Raw genomic sequence first — 19,740 nt, forward strand, 5'->3', positions numbered from 1 at the left:
CATGTTCCGTACCATATTCTATGTTCCGTACCATACGTGCAACGATGACAGTTCAAAAACTCATAAAATGTGAGTTTGGTATTCACAAGAAGCATTGCCTGATGTGAACCATGCCTCGAACAAAAGAGATCTCAGAAGACCTAAGATGAAGAATTGTTGACTTGCATAAAGTTGGAAAGGGTTACAAAAGTATCTCTAAAAGCCTTGATGTTCATCAGTCCACTATAAGACAGATTGTCTATAAATGGAGAAAGTTCAGCACTGTTGCTACTCTCCCTATGAGTGGCCGTCCTGCAAACATGACTGCAAGAGCACAGTGCAGAATGCTCAATGAGGTTAAGAAGAATCCTAGAGTGTCAGCTAAAGACTTACAGAAATCTCTGGAACATGCTAACATCTCTGCTAAAGAGTCTACGATACGTAAAACCCTAAACAAGAATGGTGTTCATGGGAGGACACCACGGAAGAAGCCACTGCTGTCCAAAAAAAAAACATTTCTGCACATTTGAAGTTCGCAAAAGTGCACCTGGATGTTCCACAGCGCTACTGGCAAAATATTCTGTGGACAGATGAAACTAAAGTTGAGTTGTTTGGAAGGAACACACAACACTATGTGGAGAGAAAAAAAGGCACAGCACACCAACATCAAAACCTCATCCCAACTGTAAAGTATGGTGGAGGGAGCATCATGGTTTGGGGCTGCTTTGCTGCCTCGGGGCCTGGACAGCTTGCTATCATCGACGGAAAAATGAGTTCCCAAGTTTATCAAGACATTTTGCAGGAGAATGTTAGGCTATCTGCCCGCCAATTGAAGCTCAACAGAAGTTAGGTGATGCAACAGGACAACAACCCATTAGACAGATGTAACAACAGAATGGCTTCTGGAGCGGCCCAGTCAGAGTCCTGACCTCAACCCGATTGAGATGCTGTGGCATGACCTCAAGAGAGCACTTCACACCAGACATCCCAAGAATATTGCTAAACTGAAACAGTTTTGTAAAGAGGAATGGTTCAATTCCTCCTGACCGTTGTTACAGGTCTGATCCACAACTACAGAAAACATTTGGTTGAGGTTATTGCTGCCAAAGGAGGGTCAACCAGTTATTAAATCCAAGGGTTCACATACTTTTTCCACCCTGCACTGTGAATGTTTACACAGTGTGTTCAATAAAGAGATGAAAAGATATAATTGTTTGTGTGTTATTAGTTTAAACAGACTGTGTTTGTCTAGTGTTGTGACCTAGATGAAGATCAGATCACATTTGATGACCAATTCATGAAAAAATCCAGGTAATTCCAAAGGGTTCACATAACTGTGTTCTTCCCACTGTACATCCAATAACAAGCACTGAGCTCTGTTGACAAAACGATGCAAGTTTCTCCTAAAAGCTAAGGCATTGTCAAGAGAGAGAGGTCACATGCTTGGGAGACAGAGGACGTGAGATCAAGGACCAATGAGAGTTTGTGAGTCGAGGAAGCTATATTGTTGAACAGTGACCTCTTTCAGAGTTCCACTCCTTCCTTACCTGGTGATAGAGGAGCACGTGCTGTCACCTGACTGGGTTCAAGTGTTGCTGCTATGCTCGTTGATAACACCAGAATCAGGGCATTCTTGAACTGGTCAAAACCAACCTGCAACACAAATGAGACACAACAGTTTTTCCTGAATGTTCTCCCACAATAACATGCAGGGTGTTCAACAAGTAGGAAAGACAAAACATTACTCAGATAATAAAATATTGGTCATGAAATTCCTAACATTGAATTGCATTGAATCCTGTGAATGCAGGATGGAGGACGGGGGGTGTCCCTGGACGACATGTCTAGGGAGGAGGGGGACGGGGGTGTCCCTGGACGACATGTCTAGGGAGGAGGGGGACGGGGGTGTCCCTGGACGACATGTCTAGGGAGGAGGGGGACGGGGGTGTCCCTGGACGACATGTCTAGGGAGGAGGGGGACGGGGGTGTCCCTGGACGACATGTCTAGGGAGGAGGGGGACGGGGGTGTCCCTGGACGACATGTCTAGGGAGGAGGGGGACGGGGGTGTCCCTGGACGACATGTCTAGGGAGGAGGGGGACGGGGGTGTCCCTGGACGACATGTCTAGGGAGGAGGAGGAGGGGGGTGTCCCTGGACGACATGTCTAGGGAGGAGGAGGAGGGGGGTGTCCCTGGACGACATGTCTAGGGAGGAGGAGGAGGGGGGTGTCCCTGGACGACATGTCTAAAGAGGAGGAGGAGGGGGGTGTCCCTGGACGACATGTCTAGGGAGGAGGAGGAGGGGGGTGTCCCTGGACGACATGTCTAGGGAGGTGGAGGGGGGGGGGGGTGTCCCTGGACGACATGTCTAGGGAGGAGGGGGACGGGGGTGTCCCTGGATGACATGTCTAGGGAGGAGGAGGAGGGGGGTGTCCCTGGACGACATGTCTAGGGAGGTGGAGGGGGGTGTCCCTGGATGACATGTCTAGGGAGGAGGAGGAGGGGGGTGTCCCTGGACGACATGTCTAGGGAGGTGGAGGGGGGTGTCCCTGGACGACATGTCTAGGGAGGTGGAGGAGGGGGGTGTCCCTGGACGACATGTCTAGGGAGGAGGAGGGGGGGGGGGTGTCCCTGGATGGCATGTCTTGGGAGATGGAGGGGGACGGGGGTGTCCCTGGACGACATGTCTAGGGAGGAGGGGGACGGGGGTGTCCCTGGATGACATGTCTAGGGAGGAGGAGGAGGGTGTCCCTGGACGACATGTCTAGGGAGGAGTTGGGAGGACACCATTCTGAAGCAGCTGCTGGCCCTTTTCCAACAGTTATGCAGATGCTCTTTGTGTTGACATGCGGATTCCTTTCTTGCTTTATTGTTTCTGGGCCTTTATTGTTGAGGGGTAGCCTGGGCCTTTATTGTTGAGGGGTAGCCTGGGCCTTTATTGTTGAGGGGTAGCCTGGGTCTTTATTGTTGAGGGGTAGCCTGGGTCTTTATTGTTGAGGGGTAGCCTGGGTCTTTATTGTTGAGGGGTAGCCTGGGTCTTTATTGTTGAGGGGTAGCCTGGGCCTTTATTGTTGAGGGGTAGCCTGGGCCTTTATTGTTGAGGGGTAGCCTGGGCCTTTATTGTTGAGGGGTAGCCTGGGCCTTGATTGTTGAGGGGTAGCCTGGGTCTTTATTGTTGAGGGGTAGCCTGGGTCTTTATTGTTGAGGGGTAGCCTGGGTCTTTATTGTTGAGGGGTAGCCTGGGCCTTTATTGTTGAGGGGTAGCCTGGGCCTTTATTGTTGAGGGGTAGCCTGGTCCTTTATTGTTGAGGGGTAGCCTGGTCCTTTATTGTTGAGGGGTAGCCTGGTCCTTTATTGTTGAGGGGTAGCCTGGTCCTTTATTGTTGAGGGGTAGCCTGGTCCTTTATTGTTGAGGGGTAGCCTGGGCCTTTATTGTTGAGGGGTAGCCTGGTCCTTTATTGTTGATGGGTAGCCTGGGCCTTTATTGTTGAGGGGTAGCCTGGGCCTTTATTGTTGATGGGTAGCCTGGGCCTTTATTGTTGAGGGGTAGCCTGGGTCTTTATTGTTGAGGGGTAGCCTGGGCCTTTATTGTTGAGAGGTAGCCTGGGTCTTTATTGTTGATGGGTAGCCTGGTCCTTTATTGTTGAGGGGTAGCCTGGGCCTTTATTGTTGAGGGGTAGCCTGGGTCTTTATTGTTGAGGGGTAGCCTGGGCCTTTATTGTTGAGGGGTAGCCTGGTCCTTTATTGTTGAGGGGTAGCCTGGGTCTTTATTGTTGAGGGGTAGCCTGGGCCTTTATTGTTGAGGGGTAGCCTGGTCCTTTATTGTTGAGGGGTAGCCTGGTCCTTTATTGTTGAGGGGTAGCCTGGGTCTTTATTGTTGAGGGGTAGCCTGGGCCTTTATTGTTGAGGGGTAGCCTGGTCCTTTATTGTTGAGGGGTAGCCTGGTCCTTTATTGTTGAGGGGTAGCCTGATCCTTTATTGTTGAGGGGTAGCCTGGTCCTTTATTGTTGAGGGGTAGCCTGGTCCTTTATTGTTGAGGGGTAGCCTGGGCCTTTATTGTTGAGGGGTAGCCTGGGTCTTTATTGTTGAGAGGTACCCTAGTCCTTTATTGTTGAGGGGTAGCCTGGGCCTTTATTGTTGAGAGGTAGCCTAGTCCTTTATTGTTGAGGGGTAGCCTAGTCCTTTATTGTTGATGGGTAGCCTGGTCCTTTATTGTTGAGGGGTAGCCTGGTTCTTTATTATTGAGGGGTAGCCTGGGCCTTTATTGTTGAGGGGTAGCCTGGGTCTTTATTGTTGAGGGGTAGCCTGGGCCTTTATTGTTGAGGGGTAGCCTGGGCCTTTATTGTTGAGGGGTAGCCTGGGCCTTTATTGTTGAGGGGTAGCCTGGGCCTTTATTGTTGAGGGGTAGCCTGGGCCTTTATTGTTGAGGGGTAGCCTGGGTCTTTATTGTTGAGGGGTAGCCTGGGTCTTTATTGTTGAGGGGTAGCCTGGGCCTTTATTGTTGAGGGGTAGCCTGGGCCTTTATTGTTGAGGGGTAGCCTGGGCCTTTATTGTTGAGGGGTAGCCTGGGTCTTTATTGTTGAGGGGTAGCCTGGGTCTTTATTGTTGAGGGGTAGCCTGGGCCTTTATCGTTGAGGGGTAGCCTGGGTCTTTATTGTTGAGGGGTAGCCTGGGTCTTTATTGTTGAGGGGTAGCCTGGGCCTTTATTGTTGAGTGGTAGCCTGGGCCTTTATTGTTGAGGGGTAGCCTGGGCCTCTATTGTTGAGGGGTAGCCTGGGCCTTTATTGTTGAGGGGTAGCCTGGGTCTTTATTGTTGAGGGGTAGCCTGGGCCTTTATTGTTGAGGGGTAGCCTGGGCCTTTATTGTTGAGGGGTAGCCTGGGTCTTTATTGTTGAGAGGTAGGTCGTCGAACATCTCATTCCAAAATCATGGTCATTTTAATATGGAGATGGTCCCCTCTTTGCTGCTATAACAGCCTCCACTTGTCTGGGAAGGCTTTCAACTAGATGTTGGAACATTGCTGCAGGGACTTGCTTCCATTCAGCCACAAGAGCATTAGTGAGATTGGGTACTGATGTTGGGCGGTTAGGCCTGGCTTGCAGTCCGCGTTTCAATTCATGGTCACGTACCGTAACCGAACCGTGACCTTAAAACCTCAATACGTACCTGGGTTTGGTGAACCGCCACACCCCTAGTTATGAGTAATGTGGGCTTATTTTGGGGGAATCCATCCACCCAACCATACAAAGTAACTCATAGGCTACCTGCCAGATTTTGGCGGTGGGCAGTTATGAGTGAATTTGACCATTAATAAAATTGAAGAGATATTTTATTTTGACCAGACATGGAGGATACACGATAACAAAATATTTAAACAAAGGCCTTCCTATTTCAGGCCGAACAAAGCAAGGAGGGAATTTTCCTCATCAAGCACCCTCTCAAACAGACACACTTCACTTGTGAATGTTGATTAGCCTGGTTGTTATGACAACAGACACCTGGGATGAGAAGGCCAATGAAAGGGTCTAATTTCTCTCTAAAACAAGACAGCTAACAAAGCACCAGGAGACTGGCCCTGGTTCCCTGGTTGACTGGCTCCCTGGCTGACTGGCTCCCTGGTTGACTGGTTCCCTGGTTGACTGGTTCCCTGGTTGACTGGCTCCCTGGTTGACTGGCTCCCTGGTTGACTGGCTCCCTGGTTCCCTGGTTGACTGGCTCCCTGGCTGACTGGCTCCCTGGTTGACTGGTTCCCTGATTGACTGGTTCCCTTGTTGACTGGCTCCCTGGTTCCCTGGTTGACTGGCTCCCTGGCTGACTGGCTCCCTGGTTGACTGGCTCCCTGGCTGAGTGGCTCCCTGGTTGACTGGCTCCCTGGTTGACTGGCTCCCTGGTTCCCTGGCTGACTGGCTCCCTGGTTGACTGGCTCCCTGGCTGACTGGCTCCCTGGTTGACTGGCTCCCTGGTTGACTGGCTCCCTGGCTGAGTGGCTCCCTGGTTGACTGGCTGTCTGGATGACTGGCTCCCTGGCTGACTGGCTCCCTGGTTGACTGGCTCCCTGGCTGACTGGCTCCCTGGTTGACTGACTCCCTGGTTGACTGGCTCCCTGGTTGACTGGCTCCCTGGCTGACTGGCTCCCTGGCTGACTGGCTCCCTGGTTGACTGGCTTGGGCATTATGCCCTATAGGATGAAGACAGAGTAGTCTATATCCTGAGCTGTGGCCGGTGGAGGGGGTTTACCCTGCCAGTAAACTAATAACATCAGTTAGTTAACATTAGTTAACATTAACACTAACTTAACGCTGACCAGAGTTGTAGCAGGGTCGTATTCATTAGTGCACACCATTGCAAAACGTGGTGTGCAAGTTCTGGAAGTCCCTCTCTGTTTCAGTCCGTTCTCTTCAAAACCCTAATGAACAGGCCCAGGTGTAGGGGCTTACCCTGCCAGTGAGTCTGTCCTGGTTCTGAAGCAGGGCATGAAGCAGTGCGGGGGTGGAATCCTCCAGGTGCAGGGCCTGGCACAAGTCAGATAGCTCCTCGGGGCACAGCGACCCGGCGTCGCTGGCGTCGAAACTCTCAAAGACCTCCTTCAGACGCTCCTCGTACTGATCCTGCTGGCCGTCATCCATCCCATAGGACAGCACCCTGCCCTGGACAGAGTTAGCACAGTTATAGGACAGCACCCTGCCCTGGACAGAGTTAACACAGTTATAGGACAGCACCCTGCCCTGGAGACAGTTAGCACAGTTATAGGACAGCACCCTGCCCTGGAGACACAGAGAGAGTGAGATAAAGATCTCTCTCTCTCCTACCCCTCTCCCTCCCTCTATATACAATCAGCAAAAAAAGAAACGTCCCTTTTTCAGGACCCTGTCTTTAAAAGATAATTTGTTGAAATCCAAATAACTTCACAGATCTTCACTGTAAAGGGTTTAAACACTGTTTCCCATGCTTGTTCAATGAACCATAAACAATTAATGAACATACGCCTGTGGAACGGTCATTTAAGACACTAACAGCTTACAGACCGTAGGCAATTAAGGTCACAGTTATGAAAACTTAGGACACTAAAGAGGCCTTTCTACTGACTCTAAAAAACACCAAAAGAAAGATGCCCAGGGTCCCTGCTCATCTGCGTGAACGTGCCTTAGGCATGCTGCAATTAGGCGTGAGGACTGCAGATGTGGCCAGGGCAATAAATTGCAATGTCCATACTGTGAGATGCTTAAGACAGCGCTACAGGGAGACAGGACGGACAACTGATCGTCCTCACAGTGGCAGACCACGTGTAACAACACCTGCACAGGATCGGTACATCTGAACATCACACCTGGGGGACAGGTACAGGATGGCAACAACAACTGCCCGAGTTACACTAGGAACGCACAATCCCTCCATCAGTGCTCAGACTGTCCGCGATAGGCTGAGAGAGGCTGGACTCGGTGCGGGATTTCCTGCAAGCCAGGAATGTCAGTGTTCTGCCATGGCCAGCGAAGAGCCCGGATCTCAATCCCATTGAGCACGTCTGGGACCTGTTGGATCGGTGGGTGAGGGCTAGGGCCATCCCCCCCAGAAATGTCCGGGAACTTGCAGGTGCCTTGGTGGAAGAGTGGAGTAACATCTCACAGCAAGAACTGGCAAATCTGGTGCAGTCCATGAGGAGGAGATGCACTGCAGTACTTAATGCAGCTGGTGGCCACACCAGATACTGACTGTTTCCCCCCTTTGTTCAGGGACACATTATTCAATTTCTGTTAGTCACATGTCTGTGGAACTTGTTCAGTTTATGTCTCGGTTGTTGAATCTTGTTATGATCATATAAATATTTACACGTTAAGTTTTCTGAAAATAAACACAGTTGACAGTGAGAGGACATTTCCTTTTTGCTGAGTTTATATATATATATATATATATATATATATATATATATATATATATATATATATATATATATATATATATATATATATATATATATATATATATATATATATATATAGAGAGAGAGAGATAGATAGATAGAGAGAGAACCACATAATAATAACATACTCCATAGCACAGCACCCCGGACACACAGGCAGAGACAGGGTTAGGACAGACATCACCCTGCCTTAGGGACACACAGACACAGGCAGAGACAGGGCTAGGACAGACAGCACCCTGCCTTAGGGACACACAGACACAGGCAGAGACAGGGTTAGGACAGACAGCACCCTGCCTTAGGGACACACAGACACAGGCAGAGACAGGGCTAGGACAGACAGCACCCTGCCTTAGGGACACACAGACACAGGCAGAGACAGGGTTAGGACAGACAGCACCCTGCCTTAGGGACACACAGAGACAGGCAGAGACAGGGTTAGGACAGACAGCACCCTGCCTTAGGGACACACAGAGACAGACAGAGACAGGGTTAGGACAGACAGCACCCTGCCTTAGGGACACACAGACACAGGCAGAGACAGGGCTAGGACAGACAGCACCCTGCCTTAGGGACACACAGACACAGGCAGAGACAGGGTTAGTGTAGTTATTTCATAGAACAATACCCTGCCCTGGGGACAGACAGACTGGTAAAGACAGGGTTAACAGCACCCTGCCCTGTACACACAGGTAGCTACTATGAATATCCAGAGCACCTGTGGAATATATATATACACACACACACACACACACACACACACACACACACACACACACACACACACACACACACACACACACACACACACACACACACACACAGAGTACCAGCCAAAAGTTTGGACACACCTACTCATTCAAGGGTTTTTCTTTATTTTTACTATTTTCTACATTGTAGAATAATAATGAAGACATCGAAACTATGAAACAACACATCAAGGCAAAGGGTGGCTACTTTGAAGAATCTCAAACATACATATATTTAGATTTTGTTTAACACTTTTTTGGTTACTACATGATTCCATATGTGTTATTTCATAGTTTATGTCTTCACTATTATTCTACAATGTAGAAAATACTAAAAATAAAGAAAAACCCCTTGAATGAGTAGGTGTGTCCAAACTTTTAACTGGTACCGTATATATATATACACTTTAAAAAACCTAGCCAAGAGAATAACGAGTTCACATTCCAATACCAGTTTACAGCGAGACACTTACGATGAGGGTGGAAACATCCATAGGTTGAACAGCCCTATCAGCCTCCACCCAGGACTGGGAGGTTGATCAACTGCCGCTACACACCAGAGTCATTACGTGGTCGAGTGGCAAGGCTTTTACCTAATCCAATCAGCCTTACCGGATGATGAGACAATCAGGTGTGCCAACCCAAATGACACCCTAATCCCTATTTAGCTCACTATCTTTCAGGGTTCTGGTCAAAAGTAGTGCACACTATATTGGGAATAGGGTGTCATTTGGGATACACACAATATATGGATACATCCCAGGTGGATACAGCCCATAGACTTATACAGCCATAGCAGGGGCCTGACTTGGCCGTGGCAAAGTAACTTCCAGCTGGCTTGGCCGTGGTACAGTGACTTCCAGCTGGCTTGGCCGTGGCAAAGTGACTTCCAGCTGGCTTGGCAAAGTGACTTCCAGCTGGCTTGGCTGTGGCAAAGTGACTTCCAGCTGGCTTGGCCGTGGTACAGTGACTTCCAGCTGGCTTGCCTGAGGCAAAGTGACTTCCAGCTGGCTTGGCCGTGGCACAGTCAATCAATCAATCAATTTTATTTTATATAGCCCTTCGTACATCAGATAATATCTCGAAGTGCTGTACAGAAACCCAGCCTAAAACCCCAAACAGCTAGAATGCAGGTGTAGAAGCACGGTGGCTAGGAAAAACTCCCTAGAAAGGAGTGACTTCCAGCTGGCTTGGCTGTGGCACAGTGACTTCCAGCTGGCTTGGCCGTGGCACAGGGACTTCCAGCTGGCTTGGCCGTGGTACAGTGACTTCCAGCTGGCTTGGCCGTGGTACAGTGACTTCCAGCTGGCTTGGCCGTGGCACAGGGACTTCCAGCTGGCTTGGCCGTGGCACAGTGACTTCCAGCTGGCTTGGCCGTGGCAAAGTGACTTCCAGCTGGCTTGGCCGTGGCAAAGTGACTTCCAGCTGGCTTGGCCGTGGCACAGTGACTTCCAGCTGGCTTGGCCGTGGCAAAGTGACTTCTAGCTGGCTTGGCTGTGGCACAGTGACTTCCAGCTGGCTTGGCCGTGGCACAGTGACTTCCAGCTGGCTTGGCCGTGGCAAAGTGACTTCCAGCTGGCTTGGCCGTGGCACAGTGACTTCCAGCTGGCTTGGCCGTGGCACAGTGACTTCCAGCTGGCTTGGCCGTGGCACAGGGACTTCCAGCTGGCTTGGCCGTGGCACAGGGACTTCCAGCTGGCTTGGCCGTGGCACAGTAACTTCCAGCTGGCTTGGCCGTGGCAAAGTGACTTCCAGCTGGCTTGGCTGTGGCACAGTGACTTCCAGCTGGCTTGGCCGTGGCAAAGTGACTTCCAGCTGGCTTGGCCGTGGCAAAGTGACTTCCAGCTGGCTTGGCCGTGGCACAGGGACTTCCAGCTGGCTTGGTCGTGGCACAGGGACTTCCAGCTGGCTTGGCCGTGGCACAGTGACTTCCAGCTGGCTTGGCCGTGGCACAGGGACTTCCAGCTGGCTTGGCCGTGGCACAGGGACTTCCAGCTGGCTTGGCCGTGGCACAGTAACTTCCAGCTGGCTTGGCCGTGGCAAAGTGACTTCCAGCTGGCTTGGCTGTGGCACAGTGACTTCCAGCTGGCTTGGCCGTGGCACAGTGACTTCCAGCTGGCTTGGCCGTGGCAAAGTGACTTCCAGCTGGCTTGGCCGTGGCACAGTGACTTCCAGCTGGCTTGGCCGTGGCACAGTGACTTCCAGCTGGCTTGGCCGTGGCACAGGGACTTCCAGCTGGCTTGGCCGTGGCACAGGGACTTCCAGCTGGCTTGGCCGTGGCACAGTAACTTCCAGCTGGCTTGGCCGTGGCAAAGTGACTTCCAGCTGGCTTGGCTGTGGCACAGTGACTTCCAGCTGGCTTGGCCGTGGCACAGTGACTTCCAGCTGGCTTGGCCGTGGCAAAGTGACTTCCAGCTGGCTTGGCTGTGGCAAAGTGACTTCCAGCTGGCTTGGCTGTGGCACAGGGACTTCCAGCTGGCTTGGCTGTGGCAAAGTGACTTCCAGCTGGCTTGGCTGTGGCACAGGGACTTCCAGCTGGGCCACGACACTGGGATGCTTCATGACACAATGAGATGCCATAAGAATGAAGCATTACCTTTGACACGTGATGGGATGCAGTTTGATGCAGAGGAACTAACTTAGTTTACAGAATACATTTGATGTGTATCTGCATAGAACTAAAAGTTTATATGGAAGATAAACCTCACAACAGATAAAATCATTGCTATTGTGCTCAGAGGTGGAAGCAAGAATATTGAGTAAATCTACCAAAACATAAATACAAGCTTGAAGAGGAATGGGGGTGATACCCATACCATACTAACTATTCAACCAGTGATTTAGTCAGTGCATATAGACGAGTTAGCTGACAACATTATGAAAACGATGCGACCGCTTCAAATGGAGAAGAAATCTGCATGTTGATGTGATTCTGGATGGCCAGATACAATGTAGACCATCCAAGCATTACCCCCATTAACGAGCTCCATGTTACTTAGGCCTTGTGATTCTGGCCAGACAGCTACCAACAATAGCAAGAAGCTGTCATGTGGGGAATCTTCGGCGGCTCGTTTCAGCTAGTTTCATTTTGTTCTTGATACCATGTCTTGTTCTGACTGATGTCAGGTCTATGCTAATATTCCCAAAAATTCACTAGCTAGCTAATCAACAACTGCAACGATGTATTTGAGTGATCATTGTGCACATTTATTGTTAAACATTTATTAAATAAACATTGTTTGACGAAATATAGGTTACATGTTGTCAACAATCTAAGCCAACCCTCTCTGTTTTGCCCTATAGTTGCGAACGCTTCGGTTTTGTTGCTAAACAACCAACCTGTCTATGGCAGAGGAGGAGAGGAGAGGGTTGGAGGGGGGAGAATGGTAGAGCACCAAGTAGAGATTGTTAATTGAGTTACAACCAAGATTATGCATATACTGACAAGATACATGTCTCTCGGCCCTAACAATGGGAGTCTTTGCCCACAAAGCGGCACGGCGGGCAGTCTAGTTCCCGCCTATCCTTTATTTGAATTGGTGAATACATCTCATTAATGTAATCCTTTTTTGAATATTCGATGAGGGTCGTTGATGTCAACCCGCCTGTATTTGACTTCAACTGTATTAGAATTGTTTTAACAATTTCGATGACTTTTGCTACGTATGCTAACGGCTAGTGACAAGATCAACAACAGAGACTCGTTGGGGATTCGAGAGAGACATGGTCAGACTGTCCCTGGCTTGTTGGGGATACGAGAGAGACATGGTCAGACTGTCCCTGGCTTGTTGGGGATACGAGAGAGACATGGTCAGACTGTCCCTGGCTTGTTGGGGATACGAGAGAGACATGGTCAGACTGTCCCTGGCTTGTTGGGGATACGAGAGAGACATGGTCAGACTGTCCCTGGCTTGTTGGGGATACGAGAGAGACATGGTCAGACTGTCCCTGGCTTGTTGGGGATACGAGAGAGACATGGTCAGACTGTCCCTGGCTTGTTGGGGATACGAGAGAGACATGGTCAGACTGTCCCTGGCTTGTTGGGGATACGAGAGAGACATGGTCAGACTGTCCCTGGCTTGTTGGGGATACGAGAGAGACATGGTCAGACTGTCCCTGGCTTGTTGGGGATACGAGAGAGACATGGTCAGACTGTCCCTGGCTTGTTGGGGATACGAGAGAGACATTTTCAGACTGTCCCTGGCTTGTTGGGGGATAAGTCACTTTAGATAAAAACGTCTGCTAAATAGCATGATTTTATATGATCTAAAATAATACTATGAATAAAACTCTGTGAGTCTTTCAAATGAGACAGAAACACTTTGACAGTACCTCAATGGGATCCTGGTGTAGACTGGAGAGGGCTAAAGGCTCAACTAATCTGTCTTTACATAGCCAGTTACAGACAGAGGAGTTGAGAGACTGCAGGTTAGGGTCACGCGGGGGCATGTTCGGGGAAGGATAGACAGAGGGGTTGAGAGACTGCAGGTTAGGGTCACGCGGGGCCATGTTCGGGGAAGGATAGACAGAGGAGTTGAGAGACTGCAGGTAAGGGTCACGCAGGGCCATGTTCGTGGAAGAATAGACAGAGGGGTTGAGAGAGGGCAGGTTAGGGTCACGCGGGGCCATGTTCGGGGAAGGATAGACAGAGGAGTTGAGAGACTGCAGGTAAGGGTCACGCGGGGCCATGTTCGGGGAAGGATAGACAAAGACAAAACCAACTCTTTATGACATAACTGACCGGAGCAGCAGCAGCTACGGCTCCACCTGCACTCTGAGGTCAGTCGCCATGGATACTTCACAAATGGCTCCCTATTCCCTATATCGTGCACTACTTTAGACCAGAGCCCTATTCCCTATATCGTGCACTACTTTAGACCAGAGCCCTATTCCCTATATCGTGCACTACTTTAGACCAGAGCCCTATTCCCTATACTTTTCTGACCTCCAATTGTCTGCATAGTGTACCAATTATTAACCTAACCATAGTATACCCATTATTAACCTAACCATAGTATACCCATTATTAACCTTTATTGTACCCATTATTAACCATAGTATACCCATTATTAACCTAACCATAGTGTACCCATTATTAACCTATAGTATACCCATTATTAACCATAGTATACCCATTATTAACCTAACCATATTATACCCATTATTAACCATAGTATACCCATTACAAACCTAACCATAGTATACCCATTATTAACCTAACCATAGTATACCCATTATTAACCTTTATTATGCCCATTATTAACCTAACCATAGTATACCCATTATTAACCTAAGCATAGTATACCCATTATTAACCTATAGTATACCCATTATTAACCTATAGTATACCCATTATTAACCTAACCATAGTATACCCATTATTAACCATAGTATACCCATTATTAACCTTTATTATGCCCATTATTAACCTAACCATAGTATACCCATTATTAACCTAAGCATAGTATACCCATTATTAACCTAACCATAGTATACCCATTATTAACCTTTATTGTACCCATTATTAACCATAGTATACCCATTATTAACCTAACCATAGTGTACCCATTATTAACCTATAGTATACCCATTATTAACCATAGTATACCCATTATTAACCTAACCATATTATACCCATTATTAACCTTTATTATGCCCATTATTAACCTAACCATAGTATACCCATTATTAACCTAACCATAGTGTACCAATTATTAACCATAGTATACCCATTACAAACCTAACCATAGTATACCCATTATTAACCTAACCATAGTATACCCATTATTAACCTAACCATAGTGTACCCATTATTAACCTAACCATAGTATACACATTATTAACCTAACCATAGTATACCCATTATTAACCTAACCATAGTATACCCATTATTAACCTTTATTATACCCATTATTAACCTAACCATAGTATACCCATTATTAACCTAACCATAGTATACCCATTATTAACCTTTATTATACCCATTATTAACCTAACCATAGTATACCCATTATTAACCTAACCATAGTATACCCATTATTAACCTTTATTATACCCATTATTAACCTAACCATAGTATACCCATTATTAACCATAGTATACCCATTATTAACCTAACCATAGTATACCCATTATTAACCTAACCATATTATACCCATTATTAACCTAACCATAGTATACCCATTATTAACCTTTATTGTACCCATTATTAACCATTGTATACCCATTATTAACCATAGTATACCCATTATTAACCTTTATTGTACCCATTATTAACCTATAGTATACCCATTATTAACCTAACCATAGTATACCCATTATTAACCTAACCATAGTATACCCATTATTAACCTTTATTATACCCATTATTAACCTAACCATAGTATACCCATTATTAACCTTTATTATACCCATTATTAACCTAACCATAGTATACCCATTATTAACCATAGTATACCCATTACTAACCTTTATTATGCCCATTATTAACCTAACCATAGTATACCCATTATTAACCTAAGCATAGTATACCCATTATTAACCTAACCATAGTATACCCATTATTAACCTTTATTGTACCCATTATTAACCATAGTATACCCATTATTAACCTAACCATAGTGTACCCATTATTAACCTATAGTATACCCATTATTAACCATAGTATACCCATTATTAACCTAACCATATTATACCCATTATTAACCTTTATTATGCCCATTATTAACCTAACCATAGTATACCCATTATTAACCTAACCATAGTGTACCAATTATTAACCATAGTATACCCATTACAAACCTAACCATAGTATACCCATTATTAACCTAACCATAGTATACCCATTATTAACCTAACCATAGTGTACCCATTATTAACCTAACCATAGTATACCCATTATTAACCATAGTATACCCATTATTAACCCAACCATAGTATACCCATTATTAACCTATATTATACCCATTATTAACCATAGTATACCCATTATTAACCTAACCATAGTATACCCATTATTAACCATAGTATACCCATTATTAACCTAACCATAGTATACCCATTATTAACCTAACCATAGTATACCCATTATTAACCATAGTATACCAATTATTAACCTAACCATAGTATACCCATTATTAACCTAACCATAGTATACCCATTATTAACCCAACCATAGTATACCCATTATTAACCTAACCATAGTATACCCATTATTAACCTAACCATAGTATACCCATTATTAACCTAACCATAGTATACCCATTATTAACCTAACCATAGTGTACCCATTATTAACCTAACCATAGTATACCCATTATTAACCTAACCATAGTATACCCATTATTAACCTATAGTATACCCATTATTAACCTAACCATAGTATACCCATTATTAACCTATAGTATACCCATTATTAACCTATAATATACCCATTATTAACCTAACCATAGTATACCCATTATTAACCTAACCATAGTATACCCATTATTAACCTAACCATAGTATACCCATTATTAACTATAGTATACCCATTATTAACCCAACCATAGTATACCCATTATTAACCTTTATTATACCCATTATTAACCTAACCATAGTATACCCATTATTAACCTTTATTATACCCATCATTAACCTAACCATAGTATACCCATTATTAACCTAACCATAGTATACCCATTATTAACCATAGTATACCCATTATTACCCATAGTATACCCATTATTAACCTAACCATAGTATACCCATTACAAACCTAACCATAGTATACCCATTATTAACCTAACCATAGTATACCCATTACAAACCTAACCATAGTATACCCATTATTAACCTAACCATAGTATACCCATTATTAACCTAACCATAGTATACCCATTATTAACCTAACCATAGTATACCCATTATTAACCTAACCATAGTATACCCATTATTAACCTAACCATAGTATACCCATTATTAACCTATAGTATACCCATTATTAACCTAACCATAGTATACCCATTATAAACCATAGTATACCCATTATTAACCTAACCATAGTATACCCATTATTAACCTATAGTATACCCATTATTAACCATAGTGTACCCATTATTAACCTAACCATAGTATACCCATTATTAACCTGGGGCGAACAAATTATTTATTTAATAAAAAAGCCTAAAACCGTCTACACAGCACTGGGATGATAAATAAGATGGTGGCTGCTACAAGTTAGCTTGTCTTGTCTGTAGCTGAGAAGCGTCTCTCTCTGTCTGCCTCCGCCTGCTCGCTTCCATCTCACCGGCACCTACGCAGCTGTAGAGCGTCAGCCTCTCAGGGAATTTTTTTATATTTAAAAAAAAATGATACTATTCAAATAGTGAACTTATTTCAAACCCCCATCCCTACACCACACACACCCGTACGTAAACATACTGCTACCCCAGGGTAGAGATAAGTAGCTTTGGTACCACCCACCACTTCCAAGCTGCCCGTTGTCATAGTGACGACATCGTGGTCCTTCACAGAAGCCAGCATTAGCCAGGTGTCCCCTCCTCCTCCAGCTCCTCCAGTCAGTCAGAGAGTCCCTATTCAACTCAGACAATGGGCTGTCCAAACCATACGGCCCCGTCCCAAATGGCATCCTATACCCTATATAGCGTACTTACTTTTGACCAGGGGTCCGTAGGATGCAAATTTGGGACGCATCCATAAATCAGTGTTCTTCAGCTTCTGCATCTGCACATCTCATTCGAGTGAACCGCGATCGCTGGTTTAGCAACATGGCCAGCTGATCACACATGAATCCCGTACCCAGCTAGTCAACTACCGTCATAAGATCACAGTGAAAAAAAACAAGACAAAGACCGGGGACGCGTGTCCACAAAGCAACTCCAGAGTAGTCGTGATGATCTAGGACAGGGGTGTCAAACTCATTCCACGGAGGGCCTAGTGTCTGCAGGTTTTTGGTTTTTCCTTTCAATAAAGCCCTAGACAACCAGGTGTGGGGAGTTACTAACTAATTAGTGATGTTAATTCATCAATCAAGTATAAGGGAGGAGCGAAAACCCGCAGACACTCGGCCCCCCGTGGAATGAGTTTGACACCTGTGATCTAGGATCTGTCTGATCTAACAGGTCAAACTGATCCGAGATCAGCACTCGTACACTGAGATGCTTGATACGGCCCCTGATTTATATTGCTGGCAATGATCTAGGATCTGTCCATATAGTCTTATGATCTAAAAGATCCAACTGATTCTAGATCAGCACTCGTACTGCACGGGCCCTGACTTGACAAGTTCTGATTTGATATTTTTCTAGAAGGCTCTAAGCTGTCAATAAAATAGACCCGTAGCTCCAAAGGGCTTGACCCCTACAGTGGGTCACTGTGACTGTAGATTGACGGCTGTCGTTACAGAATCAGGACCAAAGCAGAGAAGACTGGCGCAGGGGAATCGGCAGACGAGGTTAATCTGGACACCTGCTGCATCATATGTTTGGTCATCCTACTCCCTGTAGATCTATTGACTGAGCTACTGACTGAGCTACTGACCGAGCTACTGACCGATCTACTGACCGATCTTCCGACTGATCTACCGACCGAGCTACTGACCTAGCTACTGACTGAACGACTCACTACCAGAGATCCCTGTGATGATTCAGAATCATCATGCCAGACAATAAAAACAGTGTCCAAAATGGCACCACATTCCCTATATAGTGCACTACTTTTGACTAAGGGCCCATTTGGCTCTGGTCAAAAGTAGTGCACTACATACATAGTGAAAGGGGTGCCATTTGTGACAGGTCAATAAAATGTGCACATACACGTATTTAACCATGTGCTATTGTTTTCGATGTAACCAAGTAGAAATGCGTCCATAAATCGCATAAAAAGGGTCTACCAGTAATATTTAAATGTCAATGATTTACAGTCCACCAAGGCAGTCTTGATTAAACAACATCTGTCTGTCTGTTGAGTGAAAAAAGTACATCGCAACAGGTGCAACAAGCCATTAATCAGTACAATGCCAGTACACGCAAAAAAATGCATAACATCAAACACCATAATGTTATGATTCACCGGTTTTTTTTTTTAAGTAAGAAATTACATTTTGTTTAATACATTTACAGCACTTTCATGTGAATGTTAAACTGTGCTGGGAATGTTTACAAAACAAAACGTATTTATTGGTAATGACCATGCACCGATATACGATTGTCATAATAAAGACGAAATTACAGGATGAAGCTAAATACTACTTATTTAACACTAATATTACTAATCTGACAAATCCAAAGACTACTTTACTCTTCCCTGGGCAGCTAGCTAGGGACAAAGGACTCCTAGTCTATTAACCCATGCACGGATTCCATTTTTATCAACATGTTGCGACCAAGTAAGCAGGCTATTCTGCTTGTTACGTTGTAGCAACGTGATTGTAAAATAGATACACTTGTAACGTGGCACTTTACTGGAGGCTCTGTCAAATGTGTTAATATGGAACTGTCTCAAAGCATCATCATCACAAAACAACGGCCTAGTATGTCAATGTCCAGCCAAGGTAAAGAAAAGTGTTTGAAGAAAGAACAAGTGAATCAGGGACAAGTTGAAATGTCGTCGGCGGGGGTTCGACAGGCTACACAAGCTAAACTAGACTATTTCTCTTTACCAGCCTTTTGTGATCATTATAGCCTACAGGCAATCCAAGTAAGTTGACATATTATTATATATTTTTGTTTTACAATTTCTACAAACTTACCCACAGAAACTCCACTGAGTCGAAGGCTGCCTATCCCCTCTTCTCTGGTCGAATTTTAGGGAGACCGTTACGGAAGTTTCAGAACCGTTCGTCCTTCCATAAAAAAAAAAAATGTTTTGAATTTCTCTCAAATAAACCCTTCCTGAAACTTATTGATAAAACTCCTTATTTGGGGCTAGCGTAACCCCAGGTAACCTACTGTATTTTATACTTCTGTTGTCAAACGGTTTGTTCTCGTTGGAGCAGGCTAAAATACCTTCCGAGTCAGCTGCATCTCTCCTTTAGGATTTTGAAAAGCTCCTCGGAGAGGAAGGGGTGGTGACGCATTGAAAAGCTCTGGAGTCG

At 45.8% G+C, this 19,740-nt stretch overlaps 1 protein-coding gene across 5 annotated transcripts in view; it reads right to left on the reverse strand.

Annotated features, from left to right (window-relative positions):
- The window catches only part of nin (ninein (GSK3B interacting protein)), a 77,601-nt gene extending 57,864 nt beyond the window's left edge, over positions 1–19,737 (reverse strand). Inside the window, exons 1-3 of one of the 5 annotated variants that reach the window (XM_055862528.1) lie at positions 19,396–19,737; positions 6,416–6,620; positions 1,527–1,632 (exon numbers count right to left, since the gene is read on the reverse strand). In XM_055862528.1, the coding sequence (XP_055718503.1) occupies positions 1,527–1,632; positions 6,416–6,604 (295 nt within the window). In that variant the 5' untranslated portion in view covers positions 6,605–6,620; positions 19,396–19,737. Of the gene's footprint in view, positions 1–1,526; positions 1,633–6,415; positions 6,626–12,977; positions 14,575–19,395 lie in introns of those variants that run through there. The other 4 variants (XM_055862527.1, XM_055862525.1, XM_055862529.1 and 1 more) reach the window with 4 other exon arrangements.
- Between the last annotated feature and the right edge of the window lie 3 nt (positions 19,738–19,740).

Source organism: Salvelinus fontinalis, chromosome 15 (assembly GCF_029448725.1).
Source record: "Salvelinus fontinalis isolate EN_2023a chromosome 15, ASM2944872v1, whole genome shotgun sequence".
Lineage (NCBI taxonomy): Eukaryota > Metazoa > Chordata > Actinopteri > Salmoniformes > Salmonidae > Salvelinus > Salvelinus fontinalis.